This window comes from Pongo pygmaeus, chromosome 3 (genome assembly GCF_028885625.2).
Source record: "Pongo pygmaeus isolate AG05252 chromosome 3, NHGRI_mPonPyg2-v2.0_pri, whole genome shotgun sequence".
Taxonomy (NCBI): domain Eukaryota; kingdom Metazoa; phylum Chordata; class Mammalia; order Primates; family Hominidae; genus Pongo; species Pongo pygmaeus.
This window is the reverse complement of record NC_072376.2, coordinates 171,780,526-171,807,466: the sequence shown is the minus strand read 5'-3', so window position 1 is coordinate 171,807,466 and position 26,941 is coordinate 171,780,526. Positions and strand designations below refer to the sequence as shown.

Below are 26,941 nucleotides of genomic sequence, written 5' to 3'. Positions count from 1 at the left end.
TTGTTTATCACTCTCTCCTTGAAACACTCTTTTTTCCCGTCAATGTCATAATGCCACATTTTCTTCCTGGCTTGTCTTTCTACTCTTCTTCTCTGCCTCCATTGCAGACTCATTCTTCTCTCCTCTTGGCCTTTAAAAAGTGCAGTTTCTCAAGGCTCTGTCCTAGGATCTTTTCTCTATTCACCCTCTACTCCCCTTGTCCAACTATTACACCTTTCCCCACTAAATTATCATCTGTATACCATGATACCTAAATTTATGTCTTAGTGTTAGATCTTTCCCTTTATATGTCCAACCAACTACTCAGTATCTCTATTTGGATGTCTCAAAGGTACCTCAAATTCAACATGTCTGAGACCAAAGTGATGATATTCCACTCAAACACTATCTTTTTCTTCCAGTGTTCCTCATCTCAGTAAACAGCCTCACCATCCATCCAATTGTGTATCTCAGGAAGCCAAGTGTCATCCTTTTTCCATTCTTCAGTCATATCCCACATCCAGTCCAACACTTGTTACTGTTGATCACCCCTGTACCTTTCCCATCCACCCATTTTTATCCATCTTTACTATCACAACTTTAGTACAAGTGGAGTCATCGCTCACCAATAGTAAACTGCTCAGTGTCCTCTTTAAATCCATTATGGCTCCCCTCCATTTTGTTCTCCATGCTAGAACCAGAACAGTCTTTTTTTTTTTTTTTTTTTAAGACAGAGTCTTGTTCTGTTACCCAGGCTAGAGTGCAGTGGCATGATCTCAGCTCACTGCAGCCTCCGCCTCCTGGGTTCAAGTGATTCTCCTGTCTCAGCCCCTCAAGTAGCTGGGATTACAGGCACCCACCACCACGCCCAACTAATTTTTGTATTTTTTGTAGAGATGGGGTTTTGCCATGTTGGCCAGGCTGGTCTTGAACTCCTGACTTTGGGTGAGGTGATCCCCCTGCCTCAGCCTCCCAAAGTGCTGGGATTACAGGTGTGGGCCATGGTGCTTGGTCCAGAATAGTCTTTTAAACATGCAAATCTTTTCATGTCAACCCTGCTGAAAATCCTTTTCATTCATTGGTTTACTGTTGCTGTTGGGAAAATATCTTAAATCCTCAACAGGTCACAAAAGTCAAGTCAATCAATAAGCCCTAACAGATCCTCTCTATATAAACTCTTCTACTTAGCATAACACTTTTTCAGAGACACCAGCGTCTGTTAGTTGCACATCTATTTGTTTCTTTTGGCTTCTATCTCTGCCCAGAATTAGGGAAGTTCATGGAGATGCCAAAAGATTGGCACTAATTCTCTAACCTTTCTCACTCCATGCAAAGTGATTTGGTGGAAATTTTATTATTGTTTTTATTTCCTGTGGAAAAAATGTTTTATTTGCCTCTATTCACATTCTATAAATACAGAATATCTTACAAAAGGTATAAAAACCTAAACCATTTTATTATGAGATCTCAAAACCAAATTATATAGGGATAAAACAACTCCAGCATTAATGTCAGAAGGAGCTCAGGGGCCCTTTATATATCATGGTATTTTAAAACAAATATTTAAACCTATCAAGATTGTTCGATTATATTTTTCTAGTATATGGTAGAAGTGGTTTTAGAATCATATTGGGCAACATTTTTTTACCTCTCTAACCCGTATTTGCCTTGTAAGGATTAGAGAGGTAAAATGGGATAATAAAGTTACCTACATTTCCAAGTTATTTTAAGGACTAACTAAGATAAAGTATGTAAAGTACCTAGCACAAGTGTGGCGCATAGTAATGATCGATAGGTGCTAATTATTACTATTTTTGTTTATGATAGTCACGAAGTCATTGTTTTAAAAGTTCTTTTAGGTTCATGTAACTTTTTTTTTCTCCAGAGAAAAGAAATACTGAGGATTTGAACAAGTCTATCATTGGTTTTGTTCTATCAAATACGGGTAAATATACTTTTTCAACTGAAAACAGTAAACATTAATCCTATTACTCTGCAGAGAAGAAAATAATCTTACTGCTCTTCAGAAAGATTTTACTATTACTCCTTATTGCACATAAGCCCTGTCTATTGTGCTATTGTGAACTGATAATCAATATCCTTTTTTTGCCATTGTCACTTCCAGCTCCTAGATGAAGAAGCTTGTCCCGTTGGGAGTCCTCAGGCACAAAGTCCACTGCACCACTTCTGTCTGTGCAATGATTTCTGCCAGTGGTGGAGACTCTGCTGTCCCCTGGTGGCATTTGCTGTCTTTCATTTATTCAATGTTCTGGCTCAGAAGACCTACGGTTATCCTTAGATATTCGTAAATTTAGCAGGCAAAACCTGAGAGTTGCTATCTCATTCTGATCTGTAATCATGACCCTTGTAGTGGAAGCATCACTTTCTCTATGTGGTTCAGAGCAGGAATTCTTGGTTAGGAAACTCTCCCACATGTTACTGTCTCATCAACACCAGTGCTTCCTCTAGGAAGGAGCAGAATCATTTCGTCTCCTCTTTAAGGAGTTACATGCTAAACTGTTCTTTGGAGTTCTATCTTTGGTTTCAGAGTCTGATTCTACAGACAGGATCCTGAAATTTCCTCTTCTAACTCTACTATCCTTCCTGATTTCTTATCTTTGACAAAGAGGTTGGATGTTACTTCAAAATTGTCCAGGATCCTAGTAAGGACTTCAGTGATCTACAACCTAACCTATGCCCATGTAAAGGAATAAAGTTAGATCTGTATGAAATACAACTTTATTTTTCTATAACTCTGCTGAAATTCAATTTTGAATTGCCTGTTTCAAAGGGCTGGTAATATCATAATCCGTGTCTATTTCTGGCATTCCTCCTTTTTCTCACTTGGGGTTGGATCTAAATTCAAAAAGGCCTAATATAACAGCACATTTGGGGGTTTGGAGCCTCTGGTTCTCAATGTGATCTGTCTACACAGGCATCCAGTGAGAAATTCATGATCCTAACTCAGTTATCAGTTCTACAAACCTCTAATGAGTTCAGAGTTCCCTTCTGCAAGCTCCCTTTAAATGTGGAGGCTGCCTTTCTTTTCCGTGTCAAACATGGGTGTACAGGGATATTGTTTTGTTTCCACTTCAAGTTAGGGCATACAAAATCTCTGCGACCCTGTCTAGTTCCCATCTACCTACTCACACCATGAGTCTTGTTCTCTTTCTGGGGCCTGTTGCCTTCCTGGGACAGTTCAGGAATCAAGGAACACGTCCCTCTGCTCCTGGATTTCACAAATCCATCTATGGAGGTTTGGTGGCTTCCCAGGTATGTGACGGGGACCATGGTAAGACTCCCTGTCTCTGGGACTGTGGAAATCTGCCTTGCCATTGCCTCCTCTCTCACTTTCCCCTGTGCACCATCCACAATCTTGTCATCTCCCAACACAGAAAGTGGATTTTTTGTTTGATTTTTTTTTTCTGAGAATGGAAAGCCATGATCTTATAAAAGATGTTTTGTCCAAATCTTTTGCTATAGCCAAGAGTCTTATCTGTTTCTGTAAAGCCAAGCCTTTTGCAACACCAAAGTCAGGAAGAGACTCCCTTTGTTCCCTCTGCTTTCTTTGCTGTCACTTCTTTCTTTAAAAGCAAAGAGCACAGAATGCCTAGCTGTTTGTTTGGGGTGATGGGCAATGAGATTGAGAGAAGAGAATATTGGGGAGGAAGGCAATCTATTAGTATTATTCTACCACATTTATGAGCAACAGACAGAAATTATAACAACAAGGCTATAAGGAAAACTCCCCACTCCATCTGGATGAAACTGTGCTCTCAACCCTAAGAAACGGGGCATGCTTTTGCCTCTTCTGTTCTTTTCCTTGCTAAGCACAGACAAGATGTCAGAACTCAGAAGTCCTGTTCCATGTAAGCAGACTGACAGTAGGACAAGTGTTTTCTAGGAAAAGGTTTATCTTTTCACTGGAGATCCAGTTCTGAGTGGTTTTGAAAGGTACAATTCTTTTATTTGGTTTGGTTCTAGGAATATGACAGTTTATATAAAGCTGTTGCTTTACTGTGAAAAACCTAGACATAGTGAGAGTAACATCTGAATTAATCTTTTACACCCAGGAACCTGTAGAGCAGAAAGAGTCACTTTTTTTCCTTGTAAGAATGCAAAGGAATCCTCAAAACTCCTTTGCAGTTTTAACATTCATTTTGAAATATGTTGATGTAACTATTATAATGAAGTATTAGGAACTTATGGTTAGTAATTGCTTAGACTTATTGAGTACTTACTATGTGTCAGATACTAAAACACTTTTATTTAATCTTTTTCATTTCATCTTCATAATAACCTTAGGAGATACATATTATTATTCTGATTTATAGGTGAGGAAAGTGAGGCACAAAGAGGCTAAGTAACTCGTCCAAAGGCACAAACTATGATCTGTTACAGACTGAATGTGAACCCCAGAATTCTGATGGCAGAGAAGATATGCTTACCTAAGTATATTCATCATGATAATAATGGTTGAGAGGCTATGGCATATGAGTGTCAATTCTTGTAATAAAATGTTAAATTTAAGCTAGTAGATCAGAATAAAAATGTTAATGTGAACTTATTGTGATATATGTGAGACAAAGTTACCAGTTTGCAGCCAAGACATGAAACTGGATTAGTGAATGATTTTGATGCTCTAGTTTATCAAGGGATACAGAAGTTTTGTTCTGAGCCATCCTGGGTCTTCAGGGAACCACCATGAATAAATACCATGAATAAACACCAGGAATTGGAGAACATAAGAAATTAACATTTTATATTTATGTTAATGTGCTGGAATTTGGAAGGATCAGCATGAAAATCTGATACAGAGAATCATTTTGAATTACACTTAAAGGCATGGAAATAAAATTTCTTGTTAACATTGTTTTATAAAATTCTCAAAGCCATTAGTATTTTGTATAATCCATTCATTCAAAAATATTTACTGAGCACCTACTATGTGTCAGGCACTGTTAGAAGTGCTGGGGATAGAGTAATGAAAAAAACAAAGGTTCTTGTCCTTGTGGAGCTAAATTTTGTTTTTTTAAACTCCTCTTACTATCTATCATTCCCAAAGAGCTGATTTTTAATGAGTAGGTGAAATAAATAAGGAAACAGTATATTACAAAGTTATAAGTGCTATGGAAAGATAAATTAGGGGTCTCTTTGAGTTTGTTCCTTTTAGTGTTTCTTTTCCTTTCTATTTCAGGGATAAAATGGGCTAGGTTATAAAACTGTTACTCATTCTGAAAACTCAATCTGAAGGAGCTGAACGAAAATACAAACCAAAGTATGACTTCTGATTTCAACGTTGAAACCAGTTAATACGGTTAGGCTTTGTGTCCCAACCCAAATCTCATCTTGAATTGTAATCCCCATAATCCCCATGTGTCTAGGGAGAGACTCCATGTGTCTAGGGAGGTCGGATCATGGAGGTGGTTTCCCCCATGCTGTTCTTGTGATAGTGAGTGAGTTCTCATGAGATCTGATGGTTTTATAAGAGGCTGTTCCCCCTTCGCTCCTCACTCTTCTATCTTGTGCCACCACATGAGAAGGTCCAAGTGTGCTTCCCCTTCACCTTCTGCCATGATTGTAAGTTTCCTGAGGCCTCCTTAGCCATGTGGAACTGTGAGTCAATTAAACCTCTTTCCTTTATGAATTATCCAGTCTCGGGTATTCCTTTATAGCAGTGTGAAAATGGACTAATACACAAGAGGTCCAGACCCACCTGAAGTAGCAGCACTATCTGAAAAACTGGCTTCTCATGGAGAAATAACATTCTTTTTGCCCATTTTCACTTTACAAGTATATATAGTTCCCCTCCTTTGAAGATGCTCTTTACCTGTTCCCTCCTTACCTGTCTTCCTTGCCACATATGCTCCTGTGACTGATCTTACTCATATTTCTGACCTTAGAAAAGGCTACTGTGTTCACTGCCCCTGCTGTGTGCTGAATGTGATTGTCTTTTTCCTATTAAAACACTAATGATATTGCATTGTAGAGGTTTATTCAATAGTCTTTCTCCCCCATAAGACCGTATAATTTGTGTAGTTAAGGATAAGGGGCCAGGCGTGGTGGCTCATGCCTGCAACACTCTTGGAGGACAAGGTGGGCAGATTGCTCCAACCCAGGAGTTCAAGACCAGCCTGGGCAACATGGTGAAACCCCGTCTCTACTAAATTGTTAAATTTAAGCTAGTAGATCAGAATAAAAATGTTAATGTGAACTTATTGTGATATATATGAGACAAAGTATAAGTTACCAGTTTGCAGCCCAGACAAGAGACTGGATTAATGAATGATTTTGATGCTCTTGTTTATCAAGGGACACAGAAGTTTTGTTCTGAGCCGTCCTGGGTCTTCAGGGAACCACCATGAATAAATACAATGAATAAACACCAGGAATTGGAGAACATAAGAAATTAACATTTTGTATTAATTTTAATGTGCTGGAATTTGAAAGGATCAGCAAGGAAATCTGAGAGGAAATCATTTTGAATTACACTTAAAAATTAAAAAAAAATTACCCGGGCATGGTGGCATGTGCCTGTAGTCTCAGCTACTCAAGAGGCTGAGGTGGGAAGATCACTTGGGTCCAGGACGTTGAGGCTACAGTGAGCTGTGATTGCACCACTGCACTCCAGCCTGGGTGATAGCACAAGACTCTGTCTCAAAAAAAAAAAAAAAAAAAAAGGATAAGGAATATGTTTTTTTCATCATTGTATCATCAGCACTCAGAATGGAGGTTGGCATACAGTAATAGTAAGAGCTAAATATTTGTCATATAATTGAATCAACTTTTGCTGAGTATCTATGTGGACATGCCTATGTATGCATGCATTTTGTTAATGAGGCAAATTTGTGATTACACAGAAAAATTCAATCAATATAATATCCTTACTGATTTGTCCTAAAATTTCACTGACACCTATTATTTATTTTTTCACAAAAGGTAGGTTGGTATTTTAATTAAAAACGACTCTATAAATTGGTTTTATTATTTATTTATTTATTGTTTAGAAAATATTTTTTGTAGAGATGAGGTTTCACCATGTTGTCTGGGCTGGTCTTGAACTCCTGGGCTCAAGCCTTCCACCCACCTTGGCCTCCCAAAGTGCTGGGATTACAGGCGTGAGCCATCACACCTGGCCAATAAATTGGTTTTATTATGAGTAGCTAGTAATACATGTAATTTCTCTTTTACTTTTTAAAATATTATGAAAAAATTTAAATGTGCAAAATAAAGAAGAGTAGTATAATAAACTCCCATTCACCAATCATCTGCCTGGCCCTTATGTTTCATCCACAGCCCAACCCACTTACCTGACTCCAGGTTATTTTAAAACAACTTCAGGCACCATAGCATCTAATTTTCAGTAATTTAAAAAAAGAATGTATAAGAACGCTTTAGAGATTACAAGGCAAATGCTTACACATTATCTTTTTCCATTCTCATACCCTGTTCTTTGGCACTTTACCGAAAAGGAAATGAGAAGGGTTCAGAGAAATTAAATGACTTTTCTTTGATAACATTCCTAGTATATGTATAGTCAGAACTTGAAGCTTTTGTTTTTTTTTTTCTTTTTTAACATCAACTTTCGTGCTTAGTCCAGTGTATAACATCACAGGCAAATTCAAACTGAGAATAGGAACCAGTTGTTCTTCAACCGTAACCCTTCTAACTTTTACATATCCTAAGACTGGGTAGCAAGTAGGGCAGGAGCCTTCATCTAGAGGGATGCTGGCAGCTCTGATAGGGGAAAATTAGCACTGGTCTTTCCTTCCAAAAAGCCACTCTGGCTGCTGCTGTTGACACAAGGCTCCTGGCTTTTGAGACATTATTTGAGTGCTGGATTCCAATACTTTTTACTTTCTCGTAAGAAAAAAAAATGTTAATCATCTAAGGATATCTCATGCCTTATTGATAAAGTAAGCCTCAGGCTGAATCCAAATTGCTGAGCTCCAACAGAACTACAGGGCAAAGCATCTACACAGGGAATTGCCACTCTTCTCCAAAATTAGGCTTTATTAAGAGGAAAGGCTATGTTCTCCTCATATATGTGTGTGTGTGTGTGTGTAAAAAGTAAATGTTTTACACAGATCCCCATAAGGGAAAAGTGGGCTATAGTAATACAGTATTTTTTTGTTTTTCTTTTTTTCGAGGGGGGGACAGTTTCGCTATGTCACCCAGTCTGGAGTACAGTGGCGCGATCTCGGTTTACTGCAACCGCCGCCTCCCAGGTTCAAGCGATTCTCCTGCCTCAGCCTCCCGAGTAGCTGGGACTAAAGACAAGCACCACTACGCCCGGGTGATTTTTTTTAAAAATTTTTTAGTAGAGACGGATTTCATCATGTTGGTCAGGCTGATCTCGAACTCCTGACCTCAACTGATCCGCCCGCCTCGGCCTCCCAAAGTGCTGGGATTACAGGCGTGAGCCACCGCGCCCTGCCAAACACAGTTTTATCAGGAATCAAAACTGTGCTCTCTTCTGGACTCTCAGCTTTAGCTGTTTGGAGCATTTAGTCTAACCCTTACCACTTACATTGTAATGTGAAGATCAAATTGTAACGACATGGCAATAATAAGGCTCCTATTGGTTGGGTACCACCAGTTTATGCCAGGCATTGTACTGATTCATGTCTTTAATCCTCAAAACGACCTTCCGAGGTCAGCCTTTTTATTCTCTTTTTCCAGACGAGCAAACTGAGTTTCTGAGAAGTCACACCCAAGTTGGTGGCAGGGCTGACGCTGGCATGGGGTTGACTCCAAAGCTCTCTACGCCACGAGGGTAGGAAAGACAATGAAACACAAGCAGAATAATGAGAACTGGGATCGTAACTTCATTAAATGAGAAGCCAGGGAACAGGTGGCGGACGGCACGCGGTTCTCTGCACGGAGTCGCTCGGGCGCTTTGAAACACCGCGCGGGGGAGCGGGGCGGTGCCGGAAGTCAGGCCATAGCTTCCGGTTCTTGCGCCGGAAGTGGCCGGTCAGCGTCGTTGCCGGTCTCCGGCGGAGACTGGCGCTCTGAAGTTTGAGCTGACGGGGCGGCCACGAGGTACACTGATCTTCCGTCCTAAACACGTCTGCAAGTCGAGATGTCGCACCCGTCCCCCCAAGCCAAGCCCTCCAACCCCAGTAACCCTCGAGTCTTCTTTGACGTGGACATCGGAGGGGAGCGAGGTGAGCGGAGTCTGACGCTCGCGAAAAAGCCCCTAGGAGGCGGGGGTTCCCGGGATTTGGGGGATTCCAAGGGCGGAATGCGGCTCCGGCCGGTGGCTGCTCGGTTTCGCGGAGGGGATGGCTGCCTAGGCTGGTCCGCCGGAGCAAGCCCGGTGATCTAGGGCTAGATCGATCCAGCGCCCTTGTATCAATGCCATCGGTCGTGCGGAAGTTTCTGGAAATTTCTAGTTCGGGAATTGTGGCGTCCTTTAGGTTTGCCTCCCGATTTGGTTGCACTTCCACGCCACCTTTGCACTACCAAGTTAGCATGAAATAAGATTATTTTATGTTGGCAATGGGACAGTTCAGAAAGCATATCCTGGGATATGCGTCTGCTGGGCCCCAGGAAACTATATTTGCCACGAGATAATATATCAGCACGTGCTGTGTTATTTATACGTTAAAGGGACTTGTTTGCTCATTGCTTTTGCCTTATTACTGATTCTTAACTTAGAGGTCCGTTCAGATGAGCAAACATTTTCTCTTAATTTGCCATTGGGAAAATGCGCTCAACGTAGTGATGGTGTTGCCTAGGTTACATAGCCGCTCAGAAGTTCCTAAGGCCTGGTGAATTAGGGAGCGTGTTGCTTTGTAACTGGATTGGCCTTGTTCTGGAACATGTTGGAATTGCTGGCCAGGCAATGTGTTTGAATGCATGTACAGGGCACACACACGTTTACACGTACATTCAGTTTGTTGCAACTAGCTAGGGCTAGGTTTAATCTCACCTGTCTTAGCTGCTGTCTAGAGGAGGAACTTTCACAGCTTTTGCTTCAGAGGCTGCACGAGGCAGCCTCTGAAGCCTCTGAGCCTTTGTGTTCAGAGCACAAAGGCTGCAGGTATACGTAACACGTGGCCAGTCCGCCCACCCAAAGACTGTTTAATTTTCTCCTGTTGGTTGCTTGGTGATTGGAAATTCTCAGTACCTCTTGAAGAAATTACTCAGGATTTAAAACTATTTATATTTAATGATATCTCTTACATGGTGCTAATCTTTTGGCTACTATAATTGGTTATGATCCTTGGTGTGATGTTTCAAATCTGTTTATATACATACATGACAGTAGGTAGACTAAATTTGAATATTAGAATAAAATAAGATTCACTAATTCTAGTGAGTATATTCAAAGGAAATGAAGTTTGTATGTCAAAGAGGTATCTGCACTCCCATGTTCATTGCAACATTATTCATGATAGCCAAGATAATGGAATCAAACTAGGTTTCCATCTACAGATGGATTTTTTTTTAAATGTGGTATATGTGCACAATGGAGTACTATTCACCCATAAAAAATAATGAAATCTTGTCACTTTTGACAACATGAATTAATATGGAGGACATTATGTTACATGAAATAAGCTGGGCACAGGAAGACAAGGCATGATCTCACTTATATGTGGTTTCTAAAAAGTTGACCTTGAAGTAGAGAATGGAATGGTGGATTTCAGGGATTGAGTAGATGTTGATCACAAGAGACCTAATTTCAGTTAGAAAGGGGGAATAAATTCAAGAGATCTATTGTATAACATAATGACTATAGTTAGTAGCAACGTGTTGTGTTCTTGAAATTGCAAAAAAAGAGAAAAATTACAATAAAGGGGAACTTGGTAATTCATGATTGATCTGCCACCATAATTATACCAACCTTCTTTTTATCATTTGTCTATTTGGTTGTTTTGCATACTGACAAGATTTTCTTTTCTTTAGTTGGTCGAATTGTCTTAGAATTGTTTGCAGATATCGTACCCAAAACTGCGGAAAATTTTCGTGCACTGTGTACAGGAGAAAAAGGCATTGGACACACGACTGGGAAACCTCTCCATTTCAAAGGATGCCCTTTTCATCGAAGTATGTGTAAATTTTCTGAATCTTGTTATTCTTCATATAGACAAGTCCTGTTCTTTAGGAGTTGGGTAAGAAAACACTTAAGTAGGAAGTGAAGCTTAAAAAGTACTATTAGCTTCCACGTCTGAGGCAGTAACTCAGTTTCATAAAGGTTAGGCTGTGCGAGGTGGAATTACTTGTGGTACTAAGGTTTATCTATAGAGAAATGGACTCCCCTAGCTTTACCCATCCTCTCATTCTCCTTCACTCTAAGATGATTTGATTGAGAAAGGAAGGCCATAGTCAACCAACCTTAGGTAGCTTCATTGCCTGGTGACAAAAAAATTATGCGTAATTTTTGGGCGTGAGTGCTTGGAAAGGCAGCAGGTTTGAAGATTCAGTGTTTTGGGCACACGGGTGATAATGTGGTCAAAATATGCCATTTCATACTGCTTATCACACTTTGTAATGAATCATTCTTTTGTTTAGTGATAATGGTTCTCCCAATAGACTGCAGGCTCTATGAGTTCAAGAACTGTATGTTTTCACCATTTTGTTTTTGGCATCTAATACAGTTATTGAGTAGGAACTCAGTAAGTATTTGTTTAATAGGCGAATAAGCAGTAATCACATGAGCAACTTTTTTTTAACGATTTATTAAGAAAAAATTAACTTTTTAAAAAGTATTTAAACTGTTTACTTTCATGTTTAATAAAAACTTGAAGTATGCTAATAAACTATATGCAGAAAATATTTAACATAGCAAGTGTGAGACTGCTATCTTTAGAAAGGTCTGCCTGCAAGAGTAGCACTTGTTTGGAGTCTGGGAACTTGACACTTGTACCATTTCCTAAATAGTAACGGTGATTTACTATGCCTAGTCTGTTTGTACAAATATGAATGTGTGCTTTCTTTTGGGGAGTCTGGAATTTTGGTATATGCTAGGTAGAGTGTGCCCAATAAATACCTTGGGTGCTGAGTCTCTGATTGGCTCTCCTGGGCAGAAATACTGTGTACATGTTGCTGCATTTTTGTTTCTGGGGGAAGTGTGTGTTCTGTGGCACTTCATGGGACGGAGAAAGCATAAGGAAGCCTGCACATGGATTTTTCCAGACTCTGCCTGTGTCTTTCCGCTCATCATCTTGCTGTGTATCCTTACCACTGTGATCCAACCAATTACTGATTTGTGTGAGCTCTAGGGTTCTCTGAACATGAAAGTAGTCTTGGTAACCTTTGACACAAAGTGATATATTTGCTGAAAATTTTCCATTAGGGTAGGACAAATCTACTGGGAATCATTGGTCTTTATTCAGCAGACATTATTGAGTAACTAATATGTGTATATGCACATAGTTACAAGGATGTAAAACAAGGATGTAAAAGGAGGTCATTGTTTGCTGGAAGGGGCAGGTCATAATGCCATATGTTATGTAGGCAGAGTCAAGATACTATGGGAGAAAAATTAGGACATACAGCTTTGGGATTTCAGTGACAGTTTTATAGGGGAGGTATCATTTGAACCGATTTTCTGAATGTTAGCAGGGATCAGGCAGTGAAAGTAGGTTGGATTCAGATGGTGAAAAGCCTGAAGCGTTTGGAGTTGCGGAGACGGGTGGGGAGGGACAAACAGGAGAGTGACATGACTAGAGTCATGCACTACAAAGTTGTCTTACGTACATATCCATTAGTAAGCATTGCTATAGGCATCCATGTCTCAGTCACTAATAGCCATTTTCTTTTTTTGTAGTTATTAAGAAATTTATGATTCAGGGTGGAGACTTCTCAAATCAGAATGGGACAGGTGGAGAAAGTATTTATGGTGAAAAATTTGAAGATGAAAATTTCCATTACAAGGTAAAGTAGAGAAAATGCATGTTATTGCTGATAAAAAGATTGTTATATATCTGGAATACTTGTTGGATGAAGACACCAAAAAATGTTTCAGGTGTGCTTAGATTCTTCATTTCTTGTAATAGGAATCACTTTTGTAAATAATGGTTCTTTAATATGGAAAAGTTTTCATTCAGTAATGATTTTATTTAGCATTATTTCATTGTGATCCAGTTTTTATATGCTTCTTCAGTTAAGCCAATGAGTTTTTAAATGCAACCAGCATCTAGCAAAATTGTTTCCAGGAAAAATGTTTTCATTGTTGGAAGAATGGTAACTTGTGCATCCTTATCCTTGAATTTGAAGAGCAACAAAACCATCAGTAATATCCAGGATGTCAGGGGATTTGCACACTAGCAGATACAGTTAAATGTCCAAGCTCCTAAAGGACTTTAGTGGTGCCTTTGCCTTCTTGTCTTTGTTGTCCCAAGATGTAATTGGGGTATATTGCATCATTCAAGTTATAAGAATGGACATGTAAGTACAAAAGTAAAGTGATATTTTTGGAAATAAGGAATATGAGCAAGGTTATTACGATAATTTGAAAAAATGTCATCAGTCTTCCAGCCAGTGTTTATTGAGCCACTGTCACTGGCACCAAAGGGTTTATAAAAATGAAAGGCCTTGATGACAAAGAATTTATAATCCTACCTCAGAGACAAGATTAAGATACATGGGACTACTGGAGAATAATAGCATATAAATAAATGCTAAATTGATTGAATATCCTTGCTTGTATAACATTGCTAATACATACTGTCTGTATACTGCAGGAGAAAGATGTGATTTATGCAGTCTGAATTATTATGGAAGTCATTGAGGAGGAATGGCTACTTGGGCTGTTCAGACTGGGTCTTGCAAGGCGGCAACACGTCTGAAATTTGGTTAGGCAGGAACTGTAGTATTGATGCAGAATTTAAAAAGGGACGTCGTTGAGGAAAGACAAAGGCAAGAGACGTTGAGGAAATAAAGTTCTAGTTACTGTTGTACCAAAGGAAGCTACCAGAAGGATGAAAACTAAAGGTGATGTGATGATCACATTAATATAGAGAAAAGGGGCCTATAGACAAGACACATGGTTCTTGCTTTCTATAAACTTGGTGGCCTTAAAATCTGTATTTGATTTAGATTGAGGGGAGTAAAAGGCACTTCGGTGGGGTGGGGGGTGTCATGAAACATTATATAACATGAGAGTTACGGTGCATGCACCAACAAGGAATACATTTAGAAAGCCCAGGAGATAAAGTGAAAAGGTTAAGAAATTGCGTTTCATAGATCCTTTGACAGGATTATGCCTAGGTAGAATTTTGATTTCAACATGTACGCAGCAGTTTCTTTTGAGCACTCTCCGAAGAGGTGATTCATCTGGGATGAAAACCTAATCCAAATCCTGTATGATTTGGATTCTTTTGAGATTAGGAAAGTACCAAACTGAATGTCTTGGGTAAATTCAGTATCCCATTATTGTTCTCATTTTATTGATGTTTTATAAAGGAAGACTCATACTGTAGGCATATTTATGAATTTGGAAGACCGTTCAGGTCTTCCCAGAAAAAAAGAGCATTCATCATAAAAAGGGCAAAATATATGACAAGAGTTTCATAATGCTGCATCTTCATTTTAAAGGTGAAGTGTAAGTATCTTCTCATGGCCAATTTAGAAATAACCCTCCCCCCAACTATTGTTTCTGTTACTATTTACTTTGATAAGGTTTTTTAAAGTTTAAAAAGTGATTAAGTGCCCCATGTTTTGTGAATTAAAGGTTGCAGTTTATAAAAAAATAAAAAGTAATTAAAAAATTTTATAAGTGAAAAGCAAAAAAAAGTAGTTTGATCTAAATGGTAGTATAGTGCACCCCAGTTTTATGTTCAGTAAAAGAACGGTTCAGACTAACACAATTCAGAAAGAACACATCTAACCTTGGTTTTCTTTTAATTTTTATTTCTACAGCATGATCAGGAGGGTTTACTGAGCATGGCAAATGCAGGCCGCAACACAAATGGTTCTCAGTTTTTTATCACAACAGTTCCAACTCCTCATTTGGATGGGAAACATGTGGTGTTTGGCCAAGTAATTAAAGGAATAGGAGTGGCAAGGATATTGGAAAATGTGGAAGTGAAAGGTGAAAAACCTGCTAAAGTAAGTAAAAAGTTACAGTGAAATACACTTATTATCTTAGTTGCTATCTTTTTTTTTTTTTTTTTTTTTTTTGAGATGGAGTCTCGCTCTGTTCCAGGCTGGAGTGCAGTGGTGCAGTCTCGGCTCACTGCAGCCTCTGCCTCCTGGGTTCAAGCTATTCTGCCTCAGCCTCCCGAGTAGCAGGGATTACAGGCGCGCGCTACCACACCCGGCTAATTTTTTTTGTATTTTTAATAGAGACGGGGTTTCACCATGTTGGCCAGGCTGGTCTCAAACTCCTGACCTTGTGATCCGCCCACCTCGGCCTCCTAAAGTGCTGGGATTACAGGCATGAGCCACTGCACCCAGCCTCTTAGTTGCTATCTTAAAGAAATATAAGTAAAAGGATCAGGTGATTATTAGCTGGAAAAATGTTATAATAATTTTGCGTATAGTAGCCTGGATCTGCTACTTTTTTTTTTTTTTTTTTAAACTTTTCTACAATGGGAAAGACAATTAGGGTAGTTTTAAAGGAGATTTTTATTATTTCAACTTTCATTTGGTGATCTTTGCTAGTTTACATTGTCTTCCTATACCTGCAAAACTGTTCAGTTGGTATGTATAGCAGTACATAGTAGAATGAGGACAGTAAACCTAAAATCTTGTCTGGATTGTAGCATTAACTAGAGGCTTGGCCTTGACCTTGTTACTTAACTTTTCCACACGTGTTTTCTCCTGTCTAAATTACTTATGGGTTTAGACTAGATTATCTCTGAAGACCCTTGTGTACTTAATGTCTGTGAATCAAAATGACCTTAATATTGGCTGGGCATGATAGCTCATGCTCGTAATCCCAGCACTTTGGGAGGCTGAGGTGGGAGGATCACTTGAGACGAGGAGTTGGAAACCAGCTTTGGCAACATAGTGAGACGCTGTCTCTATTTAAAAAAAAAAAAAAAAAAGAAAAACCCCTAAATGACCGTAATACTACCCAGCCTAAGTGACAGGGTTGTGAGAGAGAGTTGGAAGCTCAGTTACTTGTAGGAGGTAGGCTATCACTCAGTGTATGACAAGAATAGTAGTAAACCAGAAGCTCATACCCCACCTAACGCCACTTACATAGACAGTGATAAAATTGCCAACTTATTCTGTGTTTATTGAGCTCCTGAATAGCAATAAAATGCTTATGTAAATACTAACATTGTCGTATTAGTTGGAATGTATAAAAACAGCATTATAGTACATAAATGAGCCTCCTCACATAAATCTGTGAATTGGACAGTGTTGCATATGACTTCAGCTGTATAGCTTTTATCTCTCATTATTACGATAGTGCACTTCTACAATTTAGGGTTATTTTTACAGTTGTGCGTTATTGCAGAATGTGGAGAATTGAAGGAAGGAGATGATTGGGGAATATTCCCAAAAGATGGCTCTGGCGACAGTCATCCAGATTTCCCTGAGGATGCGGATATAGATTTAAAAGACGTGAGTATTTTCAGATTAGTCAAACTTTAATTAATTTAGTAAGTGAAAATATTTAGTACTAAAAGTCTGAGCTTTTGTTTCAGTCTCTCATATGATAGAATCTAGTATTAAACCACATTACTTACTAAAATCCAACATATTTATATTTTTTTATACAGGTAGATAAAATTTTATTAATAACAGAAGACTTAAAAAACATTGGAAATACTTTTTTCAAATCCCAGAACTGGGAGATGGCCATTAAAAAATATGCAAAAGTTTTAAGGTAATATTGTTTCTAACAAATTATTTTTAAGAAATTATAAATTATAAACTAAAATTAAGAATTGCTCACTATATTTTTGCAAATTACTTGTGGAATAACCAGGTGTGTTGAAATAGTTGCATTTCCTTTTTTTCCCCCTCAGCTTATTTTGAGAAATTTCAAAAGACAGAAGTTGAACGAGTAGTACATAATTACTCATATGTTTTACTTACGTTGACCAATTTTTAAATTTTGCTGTTTGTTTTTACAGAACTATTTTGATAGGAAGTTGTTGATACTGTGATACTTCCCCCTAAGTATTTCAGCCTGTATTTCCTAAGAAACAAAGACATTCTATATAAGTTCAATACCATTAAAACACCCCAAAGTAATATTGATAGATAATATCAGTCCATATTTAGGCTGGGCATAGTAGCTCATGCCTATAATCCCAGCACTTTGGGAGGCCAAGGTGGGCGGATCACCTGAGGTCAGGAGTTTGAGACCAGCCTGGCCAATATGGTGAAACCCTATCTCTACTAAAAATACAAAAATTAGTTGGGCATGGTGGCGCACGCCTGTAATCCCAGCTACTCGGGAGGCTGAGGCACGAGAATTACTTGAACCCAGGAGGCAGAGGTTGCAGCAAGCCGAGATTATGCCACTGCACTCCAGCCTGGGCAACAGAGTGAGATTCTGTCTCAAAAAAAAAAAAAAAAAAAATCCATATTCCAACTTCCCCCAGTTGTTTCCATTTCTTAGAAAAATCCAGGGTCCAAACTAAGATTATGTGTTGTATTCAGTGGTAGTATCTCTTATGTTCCTACCTCCCCTGGTTTTTTATTCATTTGAATTTTTGTGGAGTCCCAAGTCAGTTTTTATAGACTTCCATCTGTATGTGTTTGTTTCCTTAAGATTAGTTTGAGGTGAAATATTTTGGCAAGAAGACTTAGGTAGGTGTTGTTTTGTATTACCTGTGATATCACATCCTGAAGACACATTTCGCTTTGGCCTGTTTGAGTTGACACACGTGGTTAAAGTCGTGTCAGCCAGAAGCATTTGTTAGTCTGAGGTGGTATCGTGAAATTGTGTGAATATCTAGTCCCCAACAACCTTTCACACAGTGGATCTTAGCATCATTGAAAATCCATGTCTGAATCTGTTATTATACTGATCTTCTAATTTTATCATCATACAGTTATTAACTAGCATTCTTCTGTTTGCAAGAGCCTCCCACATATTTTTTAGGTATCACTATAGACCTGTGGATATTTTTCTTTTCTTTTTTTTTCCTTTTATAGAAACAAGGCCTCCTTTATATTGCCCAGGCTGGTCTGGAACTTTTGGGCCCAAGCAGTCCTCCCTCCTCACCCTCCCAAGTAGCAGGGACTAGAGGATATCTTATGGGTAGTTTTCAATTCCGTTTGTTAGTACACTATTACTGTCATTGTTTTTCATGCTCAAAGGGTTCCAAATTTGTTCAGTGGAAGGCCCCTTTCCTTTGGCATGTTCTTATTAGTCTGCGAGCACTTGCTTGCTTTTTTGCCCAGGATGTTCTAAGCTCATCTTACCTTGCTTTCAGATCTGATATGGCAGTTTCTCCAAGGACCTCTGATTTCTTTCAGAGAAAGGAAACTTCAGAAACTAAATTCTAGGGGCCAGGTGTGCTCAGTTTCTGGGCCCTTTTCAGGGACAATGCAAAATCAACGCAATAGAGTTCTCCATCTCTCCCCTATTGAATTCCCTTCTATTATGAGAATCCTGGTTCCAAACATAATTATGTTAGAAAGTACATAGTGGGGACCTGAGTTTTAAAAATAGACAAGTGTTACTAGTGCATAATTAGATTTGGGAATTGGTCTTAAATTGTCCTCTTTGAACACTTTGGGGAAGAAAAACAATTTTTTTTAAGCCTTAAAAATTTTAAAAAGTGTGATCATTAAGATTATTAATAGCAGTTTTAGAGCTTTTTATATCAGAAATGACATAACACTTCTGGACATACAGAAGAAGAGTAATTCCTGTTTATGTGGCCTTTCATACTGCTTTTATTAATGCATTCTGCAGATACGTGGACAGTTCAAAGGCTGTTATTGAGACAGCAGATAGAGCCAAGCTGCAACCTATAGCTTTAAGCTGTGTACTGAATATTGGTGCTTGTAAACTGAAGATGTCAAATTGGCAGGGAGCAATTGACAGTTGTTTAGAGGTAAGTCTGTTTGATTTTGAACTTTTTGAATAAGTTGGATTAAGACTTAGTTTGAATAGTAGCAATTTTTATGTACGTTAATATATCTTATTGCATAGGACCTAATGAGGCTTAAGAAAACATTTTGTTTCTAAATATTTTGGACCCTCAGTTCTTTCTCTACATTCATTTTGTTTATAACTCTGTGTCACTTAACAGCTATGAAGATCCTTGCCTTTTTTTCTCAAAGCACATATATCAGCTCATGTATTCACTTAAGAGCACCTATTATGTGTTAGGCATTGGAAGACAAAGTCAGGAATGATTAAGAATGTGGGTTATGGAGTCAGTCAGGCATGGCTTCTTTCTTTTTTTTTTTTTTTTTTGAGACGGAGTTTTACTCTGTTATTGCCCAGGCTGGAGTGCAGTGGCGCAATCTCGGCTTACTGCAACCTCTGCCTCCCGGGTTCAAGTGATTCTCCTGCCTCATCCTCCCGAGTAGCTGGGATTACAGGCGTGTGCCACCATGCCCAGATAATTTTTGTATTTTTAGTAGAGACAGGGTTTCACCATGTTGGCCAGGCTGGTCTCAAACTCCTGATCTCAGGTGATCCACGCACCTCAGCCTCCCAAAGTGCTGAGATTACAGGTGTGACCAGCGTCAAGTAGTTATAGAGAGTTATATAACAGAATGTAAGGCATTTATTGTAGTGCCTGGCACATTTTAAGCACCTAACAGAGACGAGTTATTTTACTTAAAAGATCCATACCCTCAAGAAGCTTAATAAGTGATTCAGGATAGGAGGGGTCAGTTTCAATTTAGGTTCATCAGGACTTGTGTATGGAGAATGGGTTCTATTGGAACAGGTCATTTATCTTTAGGAGGGCCATCCAGGTATGCTAACTGATAAAGCTAGAAAGATGGCAGTTTTACCTTCCTCAAATACAGCAATTATGACTCTCTTCCTTGTTGTATAGTTTGAAAAGTTTTCCAAATTAAACATTTTAAGAATTTTACATATTAGGCCATGCACCTAGACTAGCTATGCTCAGAGCAAGTAGAACTAAAATGAGATCCTAATTTTGTAGGGTAGATGGAATAAGGGATAGGAATATATTTAGAAAGGGAGCATACAACAGAGGAAAAACTTATCAAAAGAAAAGATGGGTTTTCACTCTGGGTTTCTTTTTTTTTTTTTTGCTCTGTCACCCATGCTGGAGTGCAGTGATGCAATCAAAGGTCACTGCAGCCTCAACCTCCTGGGCTCGGGTGATCCTCCCACCTCAGCCTCCTAAGTAGCTGGGACTACAGGTGCTCGCCACCACACCCAGCTAATTTTTAAATTTTTTGTAGAGATGGGTTTTCGCCATGTTGCCCAGGCTGGTCTCTTAACTCCTGGGCTCAAGCTGTCCACCTGCCTTGGCCTCCCAAAGTGCTGGGATTACAGTTAAGAGCCTCTGTGCCCAGCCTGGATCTCTTTTTGACCTGTGAGGCAGATAATAAAATCTGAGTACTGGCCGTTAAAAGATGTTACATAAACAAAAGATAATTTTAAAATGTTTGTTCTAGGGGAGAGACCTGATGCATAAAGTCTCTTAGGTTAAAAGACCTTTTGTAAGAAAAAACCTAGGTTAGGTATGGTGGTTCATGCCTGTAATTCCAGCAGTTAGGGAGGCCACGGCGGGCGGATCGCTTGATCCCAGGAGTTTGAAACCAGCCTGGGCAACATGGTGAAACCCTGTCTCTAAAAAAAAAAATTAATCTGGTGTGGTGGCACATACCTGTAGCTGTAGTCCAGCTACGCGGAGGCTGAGGTGGGAGAAGCACTTGAGCCTGGGAGGTTGAGGCAGCAGTGAGCTGTGATCAGACCACTGCACTCCAGCCTGGGCCACAGAGTGAGCCCTTGTCTTAAAAAAAAAAAAAAAAAAAAAACAAACTTAAGAGTTTATAGCTTAAGAGTTATTAAGTTATTAATGTTCCTAAAAAACTTATAATTCAAGTAAAAAGTGTATACCCATTTTTCTTCAAAATGATTTTCTCTTAAAAGTGTTAGTTCAGGCCCATTCGGGAGATTGACACCACAGTGGGGAGCATTTTGGAAACTAGAGAAATGTCTTTCTCCTCCATGTCCATTCAGTGCCCTCTGCTGACAAAACTTAGTGCCCACTGGCAGAGGAGAGCTATTTGCAGGTTTCAGCTCCATTTTCACAGAGCAGTGAAGGATGGGTTTGGAGTTGATAGGAAATGAATTGAAATCTGGCATATATGCTTAATACTTAATACTTTGATATAAATACTAGCTTTATACTTTTTTGTAGGCTCTTGAAATAGACCCATCAAATACCAAAGCATTGTACCGCAGAGCTCAAGGATGGCAAGGATTAAAAGAATATGATCAAGCATTGGTAAATTTTGTTCCAAATGTTTAATTTTTTAAAATAGACAAGTACCTTTATAAATCATACACCTAACTTAAATGTTTTTTTCAATTAAAGGCTGATCTTAAGAAAGCTCAGGAGATAGCACCAGAAGATAAAGGTAAGTTGGCAGCTTTTGTATGAAAGTTAATTTTGTTATTTAAAAATTTATCCTCAGGAACCATTGTTCACTTTGCCAGATTTTAGATGTTTGTTCAACAGATATTACAGAATGCCTGCTGTTGGGCCAGGCATTATCATATAGCAATGAACAAGACAGTCAAAGTCCCTGCCCTCAAAGAGCTTACATTCTACTCCCGCTCAAGAATATACTAGTTTTTCACGTTATTTATTCTTCAAGTTATCATCTCTGTAGTTTTTTATATGTCTAAATACTGTTTGTCTTATGGTATCCTTTGAGACTCTGTTCCTATTCTGGTTATTCTAGTTGAGAGCTCAGCATTGTAAGACACAGTATTCATGGTAAATTTAACATTTGGGACCATTCTTCAAGTTGAATGTGGCCATAACCTTAGTATTGAAGTACTGGTTATATGTTTTAGGAAACTATGACAAAAATAAGCTTTTTTTTAAATAAACCAACTATGAATAGTGACACTAGATCTGGGTATTACAAATGTCTTTGGTCTCTTATTACTAAAATGAAACAAGGGAAGCAATTACTATTCTCTAATGTAGAGGGAGAAGGCAAATCTTGATGTATTTGAGTTCTCTCAGTTGACAGTCCTCTAAAATTACGTTTTATTTCTGTGTTTATGTGATTGCTCAGATTTTCTGTTACTAGGGCTTAGTTACTTTATGGAGAAGTTTTTTCAAGGGGTAGTTAACATTAAAATAGTTTGTTAGTCACCATAATTTTTTGGATATTTTGAGAAATAACTCACATTGCATATTTATTTTACAGCTATCCAGGCAGAATTGCTGAAAGTCAAACAAAAAATAAAGGCACAGAAAGATAAAGAGAAGGCAGTATATGCAAAAATGTTTGCTTAGAAAGGATTCAGTTTTGCTTATTGTGCGTTGATTGTATAAATGCAATAAGAAAATGTAAAGGTTTTTGTCTAGTAATATGATCCCTAATGTGTTTCTTTTGACACCTTAGTTCCTTACTGTTTACAGTTTAGGAGTACTGATAGGGGTTCATGCTTAATAAACATGTCACAATACAGTAAGTAAAGTGGTTTTGTTTGTTTCTTTGAGATGGAGTCTTGCAGTGTCACCCAGGCTGGAGTGCAGTGGTGCAATCTCGGCTCACTGCATCCTCTGCCTCCGGGGTTCAAGCAATTCTCCTGCCTCAGCTTCCCAAGTAGCTGGGATTACAGGCACGTGCCACCATGCCCGGCTAATTTTTGTATTTTTAGTAGAGACGGGGTTTCACCATATTGGTCACGTCACGCTGGTCTTGAACTCCAGACCTCATGATCAGCCCCCGCCTTGGCCTCCCAAAGTGCTGGGATTACAGGTGTGAGCCACCGTGCCCGGCCAAGTAAAATGTTTTTTAAAATGGTTATGTGCATTATTCATAAAGAATAATGGTGTCCAGTCTTTTTAAACTTGTAAAGACACATCTTATTGAATAAAGAGATGAGAGCTTAAGTTTGTATATTGTTTCCTTCAATTCTTTGATGTATCCATGGTTGGATGATGCTAGGTTTTCATACTTATAGATAATACACACACACACACACACACACACACACACACACACACACACACACACAAACTTGTTCAGGGATGGGCATACTTTTTCTGCAAGGGCCAGATCATAAAGTTTTTAGGCTTCGTGGACCATGTAATGTCACACCCACTCAACTGTGCAGTTGTAACTCAAAATTAGCCATAGACAATGTGTAACCAATGGGTATGGCTGTGTTTCAATAAAACTTTGGTCTAGAATATATATTCATTTTTATATTTGATTACTTAACTTTGGCAAGTCAAACATAAAGTCCAGTAGTGAATTTTGCTCTTGGTACTGAATCTCTGAAGAACTGAAGAGGTGGGAAGATGCTGCATTCTTTTAAAGGTTATTTAAAAGCAATACTCCTAAGTTTTTTATGGGACAATCTTAGATATAGTATAAAATTTTTATTTGATAATCATTTTGTGACTATTCTGTTCAGTAATATGCAGAAAGACATTTTGACATCTGTTAATCTCTAAACATTTTAAAGTTAGCTTGCCATACTTTAAAGAAACTGGCTAGCTGCAGTTTACATTCCATTGTAAGCAGGTCCTCCTCCACCTTCAGGTACTACCCAGTTAATATTCTGACTTGGATCTTTAATATCACATGTTTTACAATGTACACAGTTCTGAGCATTTATCTGTAACCGAAATCCATCACCTTGTTCCACAGGTACAAATTCATAAACTCCTGAAAAGTAAAAATAAATAATATTGAAGTGCCTAACTTTAAAAAATTTTTGAATTCAAAAGTAAAAATTAAGGTAACAGTAGCCACAGAAACCTTAAAGGTTGCTTTCTGAATGCTTACCCATAGAGAATATTATGAAGACCTTGGTGCATTGCTATTGATATGAGTATAAATTACATGTACATAATAAAAGGAGGTACAGCAGTATTCAGCTGAGTTGTCTCACTATCAAGGGTACTCGACACTCAGTGTTTGAGTTCCACACAACCTCGAAGTACTCCCTTATTCACAGGGGACAAGTTCCAAGATCCCCAGTGGATGCCTGAAACCTCAGGTAGTACTCAACTTACGCTGTCAGTCAGAACACGTTTCTGTTAATGTACTTCATCCACAAATGTGATGCCTTTTCCATCTTAAGGAAGCACTTGCCACACTCTGGCTATAACTTCTACAGTTCGAGGTCCAACAGCAAAATGCACAAATTTCTTTTTCCTCTTTCACAGAAGATACAGTCTTACTGTAGACCTTAGCAACCTCAGCATAGGATTTTTTTCTCTTTATAGAGAACTTTCTCCTTTCACTTAAAGGAAGCACTTTATGGCATCTCTGAATTGTCAGCATCACAGCATCTTGCGTTGTGGGGATATTTTTAAGTAAAATAAAGGTTACTGGACACAAGCATGATAATGTGACAGTAAATCTGATAACTTAGATGGCTACCAAGTGATGTAACGAATGTTATGCGTGAATATGCTGGACAAAGGGATAATTCACATCCAGGGTGGGACAAGCCAGAATGGTACACAATTGAAAACTTAACATGCACAATTTAGGACTCAAGAATTATTTGTTTCTGGAATTTTCTTGTTTTCAGACCGTGGGGGACTGGGGGTAAGAGGAGCCTAACGGTACAGCTAAAAAACCAAATTAGATCCAGTCCTTAGTAACCTCAGGGAGTTTTCAACCCACTGTAATGACAAAAGCCAAAAGACGAAGTCACACTGTATCTTCTTTTGTGAATGTACTAGTTTTCAAGTATTGGAATACTATTTTGTTCTACCATATCATTTGAGACGTGGTTCCTACTACTGCAATTTCAGTTGAAAGCTCAGCTCTAAAAGAATATTCATGGTGAATTTAAAGTTTCAGAGCATTCCTTGGACTGAATGAAACCATAATGTGCTATTCTAGTACATGCACCCAAATACATACAGATGAGCTGCCATGACAAATGACTTCAAATAGTCACACGAACATGCAAAGAGAGGTATTTCATTTTCAAGAATCTTCATCTTAGTCTGAGCATAGACAAAGGGCTTTTTTTTTTTTTTTGAGAAATGTCTGAACTAGGCTTAACAAAACCAGTAGTTAAAAGTATGTTTCCTAAAGGAAGCTGGATGAAGTCATTTGCAATTTCTAAGGAATGGAAGGAGATACAGAAATCATTTTTTAAAAGAACAAAATCACATTCCTAAAATGTTTAAAGCAAATATTTAGGAATAGATGGAAATTATTACCTGCAGGACAGAATCGCTGCTCAGGCCCATCATATATCGACAGATTTCTATTTACAGGTATACTGTCATCCCTTAAGGTTAAATGTGCCGGCTGGTCATGTTCATGATTAGTACCACTCAGAGCCACAGATGACAAGAGGTCAAAACTGATCTGTCCGTCGGGTTTTGGATACTCAATAGGTGTGCAATCCTTGGCTGGCTTGAGCCGTTCAAAGTCAGAACCTTCAACAATTTTGAGGGAAATGCTTAACAAAATATGATTTTGAAGTACTTTTTCTTAAGCCTATTTGTATAAAAACTTCAAAATATTGTTACACCAAAGAAATATGACTAGCCCTCAAGTAATAATATACTGTTTTTAGACACTAAATTTATAATTTCTCCAAGCAAGTTTAAAACATTAAAACGATCACTTTCTCTAATTAATGGATCCCATTCATGAATTTTTAATGATCATGTCACTCATACTCTTGTTTGAATTACCTTTATGTTTCAGAGTCCATGGCTCCATTCCTCTCAATATCCAGTAAAAGATTCCAGTGTAAATCATCCCTCCATATACACCCAGTACTCCGTGGCAGGACGGTCTTATATTTCTGACAGAATATAGCTCTTTCCATACCCATGAATTCTTCAAATTGTCCTCATATTCAGTTACATGGAGTCCTTTTATTAAAAACATGAAATGTTAAGTGTGAAACTGCCCAAATGTGCATAAAATATGCTAAAGTATTTTGCTACTTTGATATCTGATGAGTGAAGTTGTTTTTTTTTTCGAGACAAGGTCTTGCTCTGTCACCCAGGTTGGAGTACAGTGGTGTGATCACGGCTCACTGCAACCTCCACCTCCCAGATTCAAGCCATCCTCCCACCTCAGCCTCCTGAGTAGGTGGGACCAGAGGCACATGCCACCACGCCCTACTAGTTTTTGTATTTTTGGTAGAAAGAGGGTTTCGCCATGTTGCCGAGGCTGGTCTTGAACTCCTGGGTTCAAGTGATATGCCTGCCTCAGCCTCCCAAAGTGCTGGGATCACAGGCATGAGCCACCGCACCTGGCTGATGAGTGAATCTTAAGTAATTTTTTAAAACATGGTCCACAGTGAAGGCTCTTTCATGTACAAATGTTGGCATCTTCCAAAAAGACAACCATTAGATATAGATATGTTAGTAGGCAGTAAGGCATTTGATTTCTTACATTGGTAGCATGGAAAATTAGTTTCAAATTTTAGTGAAACCGAGAAAGAAGCTTTAAGATAAAAAGTTCATGCTACCTGTAGGAGTGAAAAAATTTCATAATTTACAACTCAAACTATTTCTACCTGCTATGGGTTGAAATATGTCCCCCCCAAAATAGGTTTTGAAGTCCTAACTTCCAGTACCTTAGACTGTGACCTTGTTAGTGGCTGTAGATATAATTAGTTAAGAAGAGGTCTACTACAGTACAGTGGGTCTCTAATCCAATATGACTGGTATCCTTAGAAGAAGGGACAGAACTGGGCACGGTGGCTCTAGCCTGTAATTTCCAGCTACTTGGGAGGCCAAAGTGGGAGGACTGCTTGAGCCAAGGAATTTGAGATTACAGAGACCAAAGACTGCACCACTGCACTCCAGCTTGGGCAACAGAGAGAGACCCTGTCTCTAAAAACAAAAACCCACCACTTCATAGA

At 38.7% G+C, this 26,941-nt stretch overlaps 2 protein-coding genes across 4 annotated transcripts in view; one reads left to right on the top strand and one right to left on the bottom strand.

The window, feature by feature from the left end:
• Positions 1-8,132: 8,132 nt before the first annotated feature.
• The window catches only part of PPID (peptidylprolyl isomerase D), a 32,871-nt gene continuing 14,062 nt past the window's right edge, over positions 8,133-26,941 (top strand). For 2 of the 3 annotated variants that reach the window (XR_010126164.1, XM_063664244.1), the window contains exons 1-9: positions 8,133-9,149; positions 10,897-11,037; positions 12,761-12,867; positions 14,854-15,042; positions 16,387-16,509; positions 16,668-16,774; positions 18,821-18,962; positions 21,261-21,347; positions 21,438-21,480. Coding sequence is in view for 2 of the 3 variants with exons in the window: in XM_063664244.1 (XP_063520314.1) it covers positions 9,065-9,149; positions 10,897-11,037; positions 12,761-12,867; positions 14,854-15,042; positions 16,387-16,509; positions 16,668-16,774; positions 18,821-18,962; positions 21,261-21,347; positions 21,438-21,480 (1,024 nt within the window). In the remaining variant the exon portion in view is untranslated. Of the gene's footprint in view, positions 9,150-10,896; positions 11,038-12,760; positions 12,868-14,853; positions 15,043-16,386; positions 16,510-16,667; positions 16,775-18,820; positions 18,963-21,260; positions 21,348-21,437; positions 21,481-22,284; positions 22,977-26,941 lie in introns of those variants that run through there. The other variant, XM_054484514.2, reaches the window with a different exon arrangement.
• ETFDH (electron transfer flavoprotein dehydrogenase) overlaps positions 23,454-26,941 on the bottom strand; it is a 36,730-nt gene continuing 33,242 nt past the window's right edge. The window contains exons 11-13 of the mRNA XM_054484511.2: positions 25,758-25,940; positions 25,275-25,496; positions 23,454-23,757 (exon numbers count right to left, since the gene is read on the bottom strand). Coding sequence (XP_054340486.1) covers positions 23,594-23,757; positions 25,275-25,496; positions 25,758-25,940 — 569 coding nt within the window. The 3' untranslated portion in view covers positions 23,454-23,593. The remainder of the gene's footprint in view (positions 23,758-25,274; positions 25,497-25,757; positions 25,941-26,941) is intronic.